General features: G+C 48.7%; 1 protein-coding gene across 1 annotated transcript in view; it reads left to right on the top strand.

Moving 5' to 3' along the window:
• TBCK (TBC1 domain containing kinase) overlaps positions 1-10,969 on the top strand; it is a 169,397-nt gene extending 158,428 nt beyond the window's left edge. The window contains exon 26 of the mRNA XM_056114054.1: positions 10,707-10,969. Within this exon, the coding sequence (XP_055970029.1) occupies positions 10,707-10,817 (111 nt within the window). The 3' untranslated portion in view covers positions 10,818-10,969. The remainder of the gene's footprint in view (positions 1-10,706) is intronic.
• Positions 10,970-12,969: the final 2,000 nt, after the last annotated feature.

Below are 12,969 nucleotides of genomic sequence, written 5' to 3' on the forward strand. Positions count from 1 at the left end.
TGGCATGGAAAAGTCGTGTCCTAAAGGTGATACGAGATTTCAAGAAACCCAGAATAGCCAAAACAGTCTTGAAAAAGAAAAGCTAAGTAAGTCATATTTTCTCATTTCAGAACTTAATACTTAAACTACAGTAATGAAAATAGTGTGGTTTGGACATCCATGTTTTTTTGTAGAATGTTTGAAAGTTAATGGCCCTGAAATATAAACTCTCACATTAGTGGTCAACTCATTTTTGATAGTGGTGCCACGACCATTCAATGAGAAGGAAGTTAGTTACTGGTTTTGGCACATCGAATAATGCCACAGATAGCTTGCCAGGCTCTGCCGTGCGGGTGGGATATTCTCGGTAGCTTGCCAGGCTCTCCAAGAGGGATAGAGGCTTTTTTGGGCGGCCGCTAATCGCCCTTGCAGGTGTTCTCATGGTTCAAACCATATTTGAACCCTATCAAATATGGTGCGGTAATCTTGGAAGATGGGTATTAAGTGTCTTATGATGTGACGCGTGGTCCGGAAGGTGTTAGTTATCTCTTCAATAAATGGCTCTGGGACAATTAGACTTACATATGTAAAAGAATGAAATTGGTCCCCTGCCCCCCAAATGACAAAAACAAACTCAAAATGGAGCAGAGACCTAACTTGCAGAGCTAAAATTATTTCTTACAAGAAGACACAGGGACAGATCTTTATGACATTGTATTTGTTAACGGTCTCTTAAATATGACCCCAGCTCCTTCTCAAAGGAATTGAAAGAGCTATGCTTAGAGTATCACACATCACTCAAATGAGAGAAAGAATCCAGAGTTCTGACCTCCATCGACGATCAAGAATCAGGGATGCTGTCTCATTTGCCAAGTCGTCAAAAATCAGATGGGCTGGACACGTAATGAGATTTGGAGATGACCACTGGACTAGAGCCATTACCGACTGGATTCTACGGGACGTCAAAAGATCGCATGGCCGCCCACCTACAAGATGGTCAGACTTCTTCGTCAAGACCCTGAACTATTGGTTTGAGGCTCTTCGTGTTCCTAGAACGAGCAGACACCATTGGGCTGTACTAGCACGCGATAGGGATGAATGGAGACATTACTGGCGCCTGCTTGAGCAAATTGATGAGTAACAGAATGTCAGGTGATCAAGTGATTTCCTTCTCTATTGATGAAAGTGTCCATAAGCGGAGACTTCCGGGCAAGCAGCAGCTCCTCTTCAAAGCTGGTGCACTCCATTCTGAAAAGATTCAGAAAACTCCAGCTCGGTGCTGTGAATGGAAGCAGAGGTGCCTGTGCTACTGAGCACAGTTAGAAATTCTTTGCCAAAGTTTGTCATTGTTGTGTCAGACCCATATTTGGACCTGAGAACTTTTTGTTTGCCAAACAATAGGCGCTGATTGTAATTTTCCTAGCTTTACATCTTCCGGCGAAACTTGGTAAAGTTGACTTAGACGGAGAATCTAACAAATAAAAATAATGAGTCGGGAAGAATGTGGCTTAATTACAGGAAAACGCTCTTGATATTGAATTGAACGAATGCAAAATATTGAACAACTCCACAAAAGCAAAGATACCACTTGCCTCTGCTCTTAGAGTGTTAAAGCTACCCATTTAGCAGGCAAATTAGGACCAGAGGGTCTGTCGCATGACAAAAAAGAAAGAAGTAGAGGGGGTGTAGCTCAGTGTAGAGCATTGACTGCCACAATGAAATAATCACTCTACAATGACCAGATGTATTGCGTGTATTGTCTGCAGCCAGGTAGGAGACGGAATAGACCTAAGAAAGGCTGCTCATTGAAGTCAGACAGTGTGACATTTGATACCACTTAAGTCATTGACTGTTTCCCACAATTACCATTGGTTCGAAGTTGGTTGCCATGAGACGTTTTCCTGAAAGTTATAACCACTTCCTCAGACTCATGGCTTTGGCCTCGCCCCTCCTTCCTCGCGCAGGAATGCTTTGACATTCTGCTGTTTCTCACACAGCACCTCCACTGCCTCTCTCTCTCGAAGAGAGCAAAGAAGGAAGACCAAGAGGACTTGGTTTAGTTAGGACCGGGGAGCGGCTTCCCCGTACCAGCAGGAAGTATCACTAAAGTCTGTTGTCTCTGACTCGGTTTCCCCCCGGTGTCAGTGGGGCCAAGGACCTGTGTGCAGCCAGGTGCCCCCAGATGCCCCAACAGCTGGTTTGCATCAGGGTTAGGGCAGGGCATGGAATCCAGGTCTTGGCTGTGGTGTCCTGCTCTGAGGTAGACCCCACCTCGGGCCAACCCCTGCTGCTGCTAGTGAATTTCTTTTGATTTTGCCTCTGTTGGAAGGACTCGACAGCTCACAAGTCCTTGTTTTTAGATAAGACTGAAGTCAGTTCAAGCTTTAAGTGCATCAAGTTTTTTAATGGAAGACCCAGGAAACCTCGCCCTGGCTTCTTGCTGGAGATAACCATCTCTTGGGAACCCAGGAGAGGCGAGATGCCAGAGCAGAGATGTGAATCTGTGGGCTGCAAGGCTCAGCTGGTGAGATGAGTTAAAGAAGGTGGGGATTGTCTCCCATCAATGCCATCGATTAAAGGAGCCCTTGGCGAGAGATGGATTCTTGGGCAGATTGCTCAGATATAAAGGAAAAGAATTTTTTTTTTAATTGTGCCAGAGATGGAAGCCAGGTTCTTATGTCAAGGAATGCTCTCCGGCACTGGACTCCACCCTGGGCCAGAAATGTCTAAATGTCTATTCTCTGTCTCTGTCTATCTGTCTCTCTCTGTCTCTGTCTCTGTCTCTGTTTCTCTCTCTCTCTCTCTCTCTCTCTCTCTCTCAGTGTGTGTGTGTGTGTGTGTGAGTATTGGGGTAGGGGAAGGCCACATTCCACAGTGCTCAGGGCTTACTCCACTCCTGGCCCTGCGTTCAGGGATCACTCCTTGCAAAACTCAGGGAGCCCTACAGGGAACTGAGGAGGAAGCTCCACCCGGCGGCCTGCCAGACAGGTGCCCTTCCCGCTCTGTTGTTGCTCCGGCCCCCAGAAATGTTTGCTCACAATGTTAACAAGGTATTTTCTAGAAGGAAATGCAGGGCACAGCCACTCACATCCTTTCCTCATTCCTAACATCAGAGACTCATCCACAATGTGACAGAACACCCTGTGCACTCACCTCGGCAAGGAAGTCAGTCACAGAGGAGCAGTATGACAAAGTGGCATGCTATAGTGTGTCATTGGGTCCCCCCCGACTGGAAAATAATGTAGTGAGTGAGGTTGGATTTCAAGCTGCCAGTGGTTCCTAGACTGGACAAAGACCAGAAAGATGAACCTGGATAAAATTAACTTCCACTGTAGCCTCAGCACTGGTGACTCCTGAAGAAAAACTGTGATCGTTTTAGTGTGGTATTAGCCACGGAAACACGTTGCCTTTAAAACACTTACTCAGGTGCCGGAGTGATAGCACAGCAGGTAGGGCGTTTGCCTTGCTCACAGCCAACCCAGGTTCAATATCCAGCATCCCATAGGATCCCCCCCCCCGCCCCGCTTCTGCCCGCACCACCAGGAGTGATTCCTGAGTGCAGAGTAAGGAGTAACCCCTAAGCATCGCTGGGTGTGACCCAAAAAGCAAAAAATAAAATAAAATAAAATATAACACTTACTAACTAGATTATATTTTATAGTTATGAGACCACTCAGATTTCATCCCTGGTCATGTATCACATTTGAAATGCTATCAAAGAAAGAAATAGAAGGAATCTGTGCTTTTCACTTTATCTTATCAAATTTTTGGAAAACATTAGACGTATCTCATTTTACTCTGTAAAGTTTCCTATTCTTAGAATAAAACCAATGTTTTTCTTTTCTCAAAAGAAATATTTGTCTCTCACAACTCAATAGGAAAAACATAACAGATAATCTGATGAAACACACAGGATCTGAATAAACATTTTTCCAAAGAAGACATACAGATGGCCAATGCAGACATGAAAAGATGTTTTGTATCTCTAACCATCAGGGAATGAAAATCAACACAGTGAGATATGCCTCAGACCTCTTCGAGTGGCTGTTATTCAAAAGACATAAAATAACAAGTTTTGTCAAGGATATAGAGAAAAGGAAATCCTTACCTATTTTGATAGGGAGGAAAATTGGTCCGGCCACTATGGAAAAACAATATGGAAATTCTTCAAATGTTAAAAATAGCATGACATATGATCTAGTGGTCCAGCTCTGAATATCTTCCTGAGAAAAATGAAATCATAAATTCAAAATTATATCTGTACCTATGTTCACTGCAGTATTATTTATAATAGGCAGGAGATAGGAACAACTGAGATGTACATCAGCAATGCATAGACAAAGATGGTGATGATGCCATGTGTATACATAAACACACACACTCGTATATGTAATGGACTGTTGATCAAGTATGAAAATGGAGGGAATCTTGCCATTTATGGCAATATGGACAGACCTTGTGAACACTGTGCTAAATAAAATAAGTTAGAGAAAGACAAATGCCTATGATCTCACATGTGAAATCTAAAAAAAAAAGAAAATTATAAAAAACCTGCACTTACAGATACAGAAGGGAACAGATTGCTGGTTACCGGGGGGTCCGGGGGGGGGGGGAGTGAGCTAAGGATAAACAGTATTGTGAGGGTTGTTAAAGCCTAAAGAATGACCATTGGACATCAGCAAGTTCCTTGGGATTGATGTAGAGCGGGGTGACCAAAGGAGTGATGACTTGCTGTGAGCCACGAAGAGAGCAGATCTTAGAGTTAGGGGAACTGCATGATGGTGGATGTTAACTGCATTTATCGTGGTGATCATTTTACAATATAGACACCTGTGTTGAAGAGCTAAATGTTAGGTGTTTTGTCAATTTTTATCTCAATTTTGTCTGTTGTTTAAATATAGCATTTAAGATTTTTTTAAAGTATTGGGTACCACTCTCAAAATAATCGCAACTTTTAATCGTGTGAAAAATCTGTGGGTACAAAAAATTCTAAAGCAAAGAGGCAAAAGTAACACATCCCAATACAAACAGAATCCCAGATAAATACAATGGAAACTGTAAGTAGGAAGGAAGGCAAGCACACAGGCAACACCCAGTGGGGCTTACCAGCTGTGCTCTATTTTAACAGAATAGGGATCAAAGTTTTAACTCAAGGTCACACAATAAATTGCAGGATGAGAAGTCACCTAATTCATCTTATTTCGGCTTTATTTTTTTGTGCCTCAAGTTTTCCAAACTAGGGCTTCAAAGCTAGAATTCTGTAATGTCTTTTGAATCTCAACACAGTTGAAGGTTAAGGATGTGGAGAAGTAAGAGCTACAACTGGCTGGCGGTTGGGGTGGGTACGAACACTTCGGAGGACGTTTGACATTGAGCAGAGAAAGGAGGTGGGTTGAGAGTTTGCACGAGTGTCTAGCGTGAAGGTATACAGCAGTTGCCTAACTAGGACACTACTGGGGAGGTCTTGCAGAGGTGAAACGCCCCCCCCCCCCGCCACACACACACATGCACAAACCCATGCATGCACGCGCATGCGGGCCATGTCCTGTTTCGCTTCTCTCCAAAACACGGGACACTTAGGTCCATCTGGTTCAGCAACAGAAACGAGAAGCCGTTTCTTGGGGAATCTGAGTGGAGAGTGGGCAGTTGCTTTGCCTCCCTGGGGAACAGGATGCACCGTTCAAGGAGCATCCCTTTCCCGCTGCAGGTAATTAGACTTAGAATAAGCAAAGCATGCTACTGAGAGTGTTCTTCACCACCAGCTACTCACCCGTCCTGTTTGCTTCCACTCCTCTGCGGACCGCGGTTATTTTAGGCTGGGAGTTAATTTGCTGTGTGTCGTTGGGGTGGCTCCCTGCCCTCCCCCACATTTCCCCGATCTCTTCACCAGGGAGCCCACGGCTGGTCCCAACAGGCCTCCTGTTTCCCACGCCCTCGCCACCCCTCACCTGCCCCTTGCTCAAACCCTCCCCCTACCTTTTGTTTGTTTTTGTTTGAGGGCATCACACCCAGCGATGCTCAGGGGTTACCCCTGGCTCTGCACTCAGGAATCACTCCGGATGGGGTGTGTGTGTGTGTGTGTGTGTGTGTGTGTGTGTGTGTGTGCGCGCGCGCGCGCGGGGCGGGGGAGGGGGGAACGCTATGGGATCCTGGGAATCGAACCTGGGTTAGCCATGTGCCAGGCAAGTGCCCCCCACCCCACCCTCGCTGTGCTATAGCTCAGCCCCTATCCCCCGCCTTTTGGTCTCGGGCATCAGAGGTGGTTCTCCTGACACTTGCGTCTGCGCTTCCAAGAGACCAGCAGGCTGGACAGCACTTACCCCCCGTCTGTGGGCCCCCGAGAATGTGCCCAGACTCTGTCAGTGATACTTTCTAACCATTTTGTTGACCTTCTTTCATGCCAGAAACATGTTCGAGACCCCTTTTTACTCCTACCTGAAGCATTTTTGATAAAGAGCAGCTGGCCAGTCCCCCGTGTGGGTTCCAAGTATGCGAGGAATCCAGGGTCCTGCCAGGCCCGTTTGACTCTCTCGCAGCCGCTTCCAGGCATTCCGTCAGCCACCGTGTTGGCCTATGGGTTGGCTCAGGTCCTAAGGCGGGCTGTATGCTGAGTGCCACCATAGTACACCGGGCACCACCTGGTCTCAGAGGCACGAGAAGGACCCCCGAGCTCACCGCATTTATGAATGCTGGAAGGTGCACCAGTATTGGCTCCCATAACGGCAAGGCCTGAGCCCGCCCCGCTGTGCCCTCGCTGAAAGGCCGAGTCAGGGTCAGCGAGGGGAGTCGGCACTGACCCACACTCGCCTGCTTCCCGACATGCTCTGAGGAGTGTGAAGGGGGGACACTTTCCCCCCACCAGGAATCTGCGGGCTCTCGGCCTCGTGTGTGACTCCCCCTTTAATTAAGCTGACCACGGGAATGTTTGGGGCCGGGGAGGGAACTGACCACAGCTGCCCTCCTGCATGACCCGAGGCCAGAGCTTGGCAGCAGCCCAGCCCAACCCTCATTGGGTTTCGCAATGCTCAGGGGAAGCATTTAGGTTCTTTTTTAAAAAGATTTTTTTTAATTGAATCACCAGGAGATATAGTTACAAAGCTTTCATGATTGGGTTTCAGTCATACAATGTGCCAACATCCTTCCCTCCACCAGTGTACATTTCCCACCACCAGTGTCCCCCTTATCCCTCCGGCCACAGCACCCCGCAGCCTGCCTCCTCTATAGCAGGCCCTCTCTTCCTTTCTCCCCCTCCTTCTCTCTCTTTCTCTCTTTCTCCCCCCCCCCCCCCTCTCCCTCTCCCTCCTCCCTCCTTTTGGGCATTGTGGTTTGCAACACAGAATCTGAGGCCATCATGTTTGGTCTTTTACCTACTTTCAGCACACCTCTCCCATCCAGAACGATCTCTCCCAACCATCATTGTCATGATGGCCCCTTCTCTATCCCAACCATCCTCTCCCCTGACCCTTGAGGCAGGCTTCCAACCATGGACCATTCGTCCTGGCCCTTGTTTCTACTCTCCTTGGGTCACGGTCACGGTCCTCCCGTTATTCATCGATTTGCTCGAGCGGGCCCAGTAACGTCTCCATCGTGAGACTTGTTGTTACTGTGTCTGGCATATCGAATACGTCACGGGGAGCTTGCCAGGCTTTGCCGTGTGGGCGAGATACTCTTGGTAGCTTGCCAGGCTCTCCGAAAGGGGCGGAGGAATCGAACTCGGGTCGGCCATGTTGGCTGCGTGTAAGGCAAATACCCTACCACTGTGCTATTGCTCCAGCCCTCTCCTTGGGTATTAGTCTCATATTACGTTTTTTTTTAATATATCCCACAAATGAGTGCAATCATTCTGGGTCTGTCCTCCTTCTGATTTATTTCATCAGCATGATACTCTCCATGTCCATCCATTTATAAGCAAATTTCATGACTTCATTTTTCTTTCTAACAGCTGTATAGTATTCCGTTGTGTGGATGTACCATAGGTTCTTTAACCAATCATCTGTTCTCAGACACATGGGTTGTTTCCAGATTCTGGCTATTGTGAACAGTGCTTCAATGAGTATACAAGTGCAGATACCATTTCTGCTGTGGTTTTGCACCCTGGGGGTATATTTCCAGAAGTGGTAATGCTGGGTCATATGAAGCTCAATTTTTAGTTTTTGAGGAATGCCCATGTTGTTTTCCCAAAAGGCTGGACCAGTTGGCATTCCCACCAACAATGCAGAATAGTCCCTTTCTCCCCACATCCATACCAGCACTGATTGTTCTTATTCTTTTTGATGTGTGCCAGTTTCTGTGGTGTGAGATGATACCTCATTGTTGTTTTGATTTGCATCTCCCTGAAGATAAGTGGTATAGAGCATTTTTTCATGTGCCTTTTGGCCATTTGTATTTCTTTTCTGAGAAAGTTTCTGTTCATTTCTTCTCCCCATTTTTTGATGGGGTTGGAGGGGTTTTTTTCCTTCTAAAAATCTACCAGTAACTTATATATCTTGGATATTAGCCCCTTATCTGATGGGTATTGGGTAAATAATTTTTCCCATTCTGTGGGCTCTCTCTGTATCTTGTTCACTGTTTATTTCAGGTGCAGAAACTTCTTAGGTTACTGTAGTCCCATTTGTTTGTCTTTGCTTCCACTTGGTTGGTCAGTGGTGTTTCATCTTTAAAGATGTCTTTACCTTCAGTATCATGGAGGGTTCTGCCTACATTTTCCTCTATGTGCCTTATGAATTCATGTCTGATATTGAGGTCTTTAATCCATTTCTATATTTTCTGCCTGCTGTTAGACAGAGGTCTGAGTTCAGGTTTTTTTGCACGTAGCCATCCAGTTTTCCCAGCACCCCTTGTTGAAGAGGCTTTATTTTTTTTTTTTTTTTGCTCTGCTCCATATTTCTTGCTCCTTTATCAAAGGTTAAGTGGTTGCATATCTGGGGTCTGTGTCAGATTGGCCTGTCTCACTGCTCTGCGGGTCTGTCTCTGTTCCAGTCCCATGCTGCTTTAATTACATAGCTTCTGGCCTCTCCCTGCTGACCAGACAGATGGGGCGGCTGCCCAGGAGAGGCGGCCAATCCCACCACAGGGAGTAATCGTGCACGGAAGGAGAGGCCTAAAGGCCACAGGGACAGGCCCCGGCAGCAGAGTTGGGGAGGCCTGGAAGCCTAGGGGCTCATGCGAGACTGATAGGTGCAGGGCCCAGGAACGGGAGAGGAGAGTGGGACCCTGGCAAGCCCGCTGCAGTTCCAGGGTGCTTTTCAGAGATGGGAAGAGGCTAATGGCATTGGGAAGAAACGTGGCAGACTCGGCACATGCTGAGTGTGACATGCTGATATGACATGAATTTAAGAATACTGGTCAGGGCAAGAGCATAGGACAACAGGGAGGGCACTTGCCATGCACACAGCTGACCCAGGTATCCCCTGGGGTCCATGAGCCTGCCTGGGAGTCACTTCTGAGCGTAGAGCCAGGGGTCAGCCCTGAGCAGCATCTGCTGTGACCACCCAACCCCACGTTGTCCACCGCCTTTGGGTGTAAGATAGTATTTCTCCAAACAGCACCCATGTTTCCACTCCCCATAGGAGAAAAACGGTGAGCATGTTCAAATTTTTTTTTTAAAAAAATATAATAACTAACCCAATTCTACCAAGTAGGACACTCTCCCTTTGGATGTAGGGAACCCAGAACTCGGGATGGACAAAAGCCAGTGGTAAGGCCAGAGGCAGCCTGGCCACGTTCGAGGGGGGACCGGGTAGGGTGGTGTTGGTGACCTCCTAGGACCCTGCTGCCTGCACCCACAAGACTTCCCAGCCACTGTCTCACACATCGCTCTTCAAGGGTGCTCCAAGGGCCTCTCTGACAGCTGTGACTGACTTGTGGTCACTAAAAAGTTGATTATATTTTTAAGCTGATTACATAGAAAAGTTGAATAATATAAAATATGGCTCCTGTTGGGCCACAGAGAGGGTCGAGCAGGCACCCACCTTGCACACAGCCACCTCATGTCCAGTCCCCACACGTGGGCCCTCGAGCACAGAGCCAGGAGTACACCCTGAGCACTGCCAGGTGTGGCACAGGAAAGGAAAGAAGTCCCTATTGGTTGGAAATATTTTACTGACTGTGAGAGGGTCCCTCTCACAGGAGCATGAGGAGCAGAGGTGCAGTGGCCCCTGCAGATGGCCCGAGAACAGTGCCTAGAGTGTTTCCACACATGGCGCCATATCAGGAGACAGCCAGAGGGACACACTGCTCACGTAGCAGCACAAAGAACAGTGACCTAACACACACAACCCCAAATGTGTGCTTTGGGTTTTTTTTCCATTTTTCTTTTTGGGTCATACCCAGTGCAATGCAGGGAGGTTACTCCTGGCTCATGCACTCAGGAATTACTCCTGACAGTGCTAGGAGGACCATATGGGATGCTGGGAATCAAACCCGGGTCGACCGCATGCAAGGCAAACACCCTACCCATTGTGCTATCACTCCAGCCCCCCAAATGAGTGCTTGATTAATACACATTGACAGCAATAATAGCACGGAAGCCTCCAGAGGAAATGTGATGGGAGAACTAGAAATTTTACCACATACGAGGTCCCCCAAGCACTGCCTGGGCTGGCCCCTGAGCTTCCGGCCAGGAGGAAGCCCCAAGCACTGCCAGCCATGGCCCCATAGGACAGGAAAAGAAGGAGATGGAAACAAAAGAAATACAACTTCTGTGTTGCTGTCTTTCTTCCTCTCAGTTCGCAGCTCATCTGGTGAAGATGAAGTACCCAAGAATCTGCATTCTGGACGGTGGCATCAGCAAGCTCAAGCCCACTGGCCTCCTCACCGTGCCATCCCCACAGATATGACGAGGCCAGGATGGACCCAGAACACAGCCCAGGGGCCCAGACTCCTGCAGTGCCCTAAGGCCCCGTCAGAGACATCTGTCCTGATTCCGCAACAGCCAGCCTGACTGGACATGCATTGCCGAAAGAATGTTCTTAACAGTGAAATCTGACCATGGCTTCCCACAGCGCAGCTCGACACCAGAGGAACCGGCTGACACGGCAGAGCTGGTGGTATCAGGATATCACAGCCGCTGAGGACGAGGACGCCGCCTCCGGGGCGGGGGTCCAGGGCAGGGCTAAGCTCAGCCCGTCTGCCGCTCACCGCACATTCCTTCCTAGTAAACACTACGGCTGGGAACTCACTTCCGTCCTAGATAAGTTAATTGTGTGTATGTGTGTGTGTGTGTGTGTACGCATGTGTGTGCACATGCTTCTGTGTGTATGTGTGTGTATGCATGTGTGTGTGTGCATGTTGTGTATGCGTGTGTATGTGTGCATGTGTGTGTATGTGTGCATGTGTGTGCTTCTGTGCACAGTCCGCCCCTGACCATCCTGCAGGCCTGGCCAACATGGGGAGAGTCTCACACACCGAGTCCTGAAGCGTTTCCATGCGCTCTGCAGTACATCCAGAGAGCAGACCATGGCCACTGCGGTTACATTCAGTGGCCTCACTCGGTGGAGGCCTGTTCAGCAACCATGACCTTAGCAGCTCTTTGTTGCCTTAAACCGATCTAACCTTGATTTACCACCATCCTGGCCCCGAAACCCACCACAGCTGTTTGCTTCTGCCATGAGCAGTCTCCACCTGCCGAAACTCCCTTACTGCCACCATCCCCTCTCCCTCCTCCTCCCTCTCCCCCTCCCTCCCTCCTCTTCCTTCTCTCTCTCTCTCCCTCCCTCTTCCTCCCTCCTTCTCCCTTCCTCCCTTCCTCCTCTTCTCTCTCTCTTTCTCTCTCTCTCTCTCTTCCCCCCATCCACTTCCTTCTCTCTCTCTCCCCCCTCTCCTGTACAGCACCAGTACCATCTCCTCCAGTCTCCAACTTCCTGCCCTGCATTTGGAGCTGCAGTCCCGGTGCAACATTCCCTCCCACACTTCAGCAGCAGCTTTTTTTTTTCTTTTTGGGTCACACCCGGTGATGCTCAGGAGTTACTCCTGGCTCATGCACTCAGGAATTACTCCTGGCAGTGCTCGGGGGACCATATGGGATGCTGGGAATCAAACCCGGGTCGGCCATGTTGGCTGCGTGCAAGGCAAACGCCCTACCTGCTGTGCTATCACTCCAGCCCCCTCAGCAGCAGCTTTAAGCTTTGTTTTGCAGTTATCTGTTTGCATTCAGGCCCCACACTGAAATATGCACTCCTGTAGGTCCCAGGAGCATGACTGATGCCTCTTGTCATCTGCAAGACGTGCAGTCCCCTCAACAGCAGTCTGTGTGGAGGTCATCCCAGCTCTATGCGTGAATTTCACAGTCTGAATAAATAGAAAAAATGAGCCACCAGAGAGCCTTATCCGATGCCATTGACCAAGTGCAGAAACAATCTGGAATGTTCCACCCACCTCCAATCAGATGGACCAGTCAATCCTCCAACAGTACAGACTAAGTTAGCTGTACCCTGCTTCCAACACAAACACACACACACGCACATACACGTACACACACACACACACACACACACACACACACACACATGCTGGCTTACAAGCAAGCCGGGTTCAGGGCCTCTGTGGCTCTGCTCTTGGTCAGCCCTTGGGGGTATGCAGGGCGCCTGTGCTAAGCCCCTCATGCCACCTCCCCAGCCCAGAATTCTCCCTTTTTCCTTTTTTGGCTTGCAGGCATTTGTCTCTTTCCTGAGTCATATTCTGGCTCATGTCCTAGAATAGGTGTTTGTCATGGGAAGGCAAAACTGACGCCTTGGCAGTCCATAGTCCTCAATGCTGGCCGCTTTCACAGGGACCTGCTAACCTGGTCTGCTGTGGGACTGGCCTTCTTTGGTGGCCTTCGTCATTCATGTTCCGGATCCTCATGGACTGTCATGTGTGTATTCCTGGGGTCCTGCTGTGACGCTCCCTGTGACCAACCCCCAGCACATGAGTGAACACCAGTTTCTGTCCTGCCAACGTTGCCGCAGAGATTAAAACGACCCTCTTCTGCACGGCGGGGGCTGAGTCACG

This window comes from Sorex fumeus, unplaced genomic scaffold, assembly GCF_029834395.1.
Source record: "Sorex fumeus unplaced genomic scaffold, SorFum_2.1 ptg000024l, whole genome shotgun sequence".
In the NCBI taxonomy this organism is placed as follows: Eukaryota; Metazoa; Chordata; class Mammalia; order Eulipotyphla; family Soricidae; genus Sorex; species Sorex fumeus.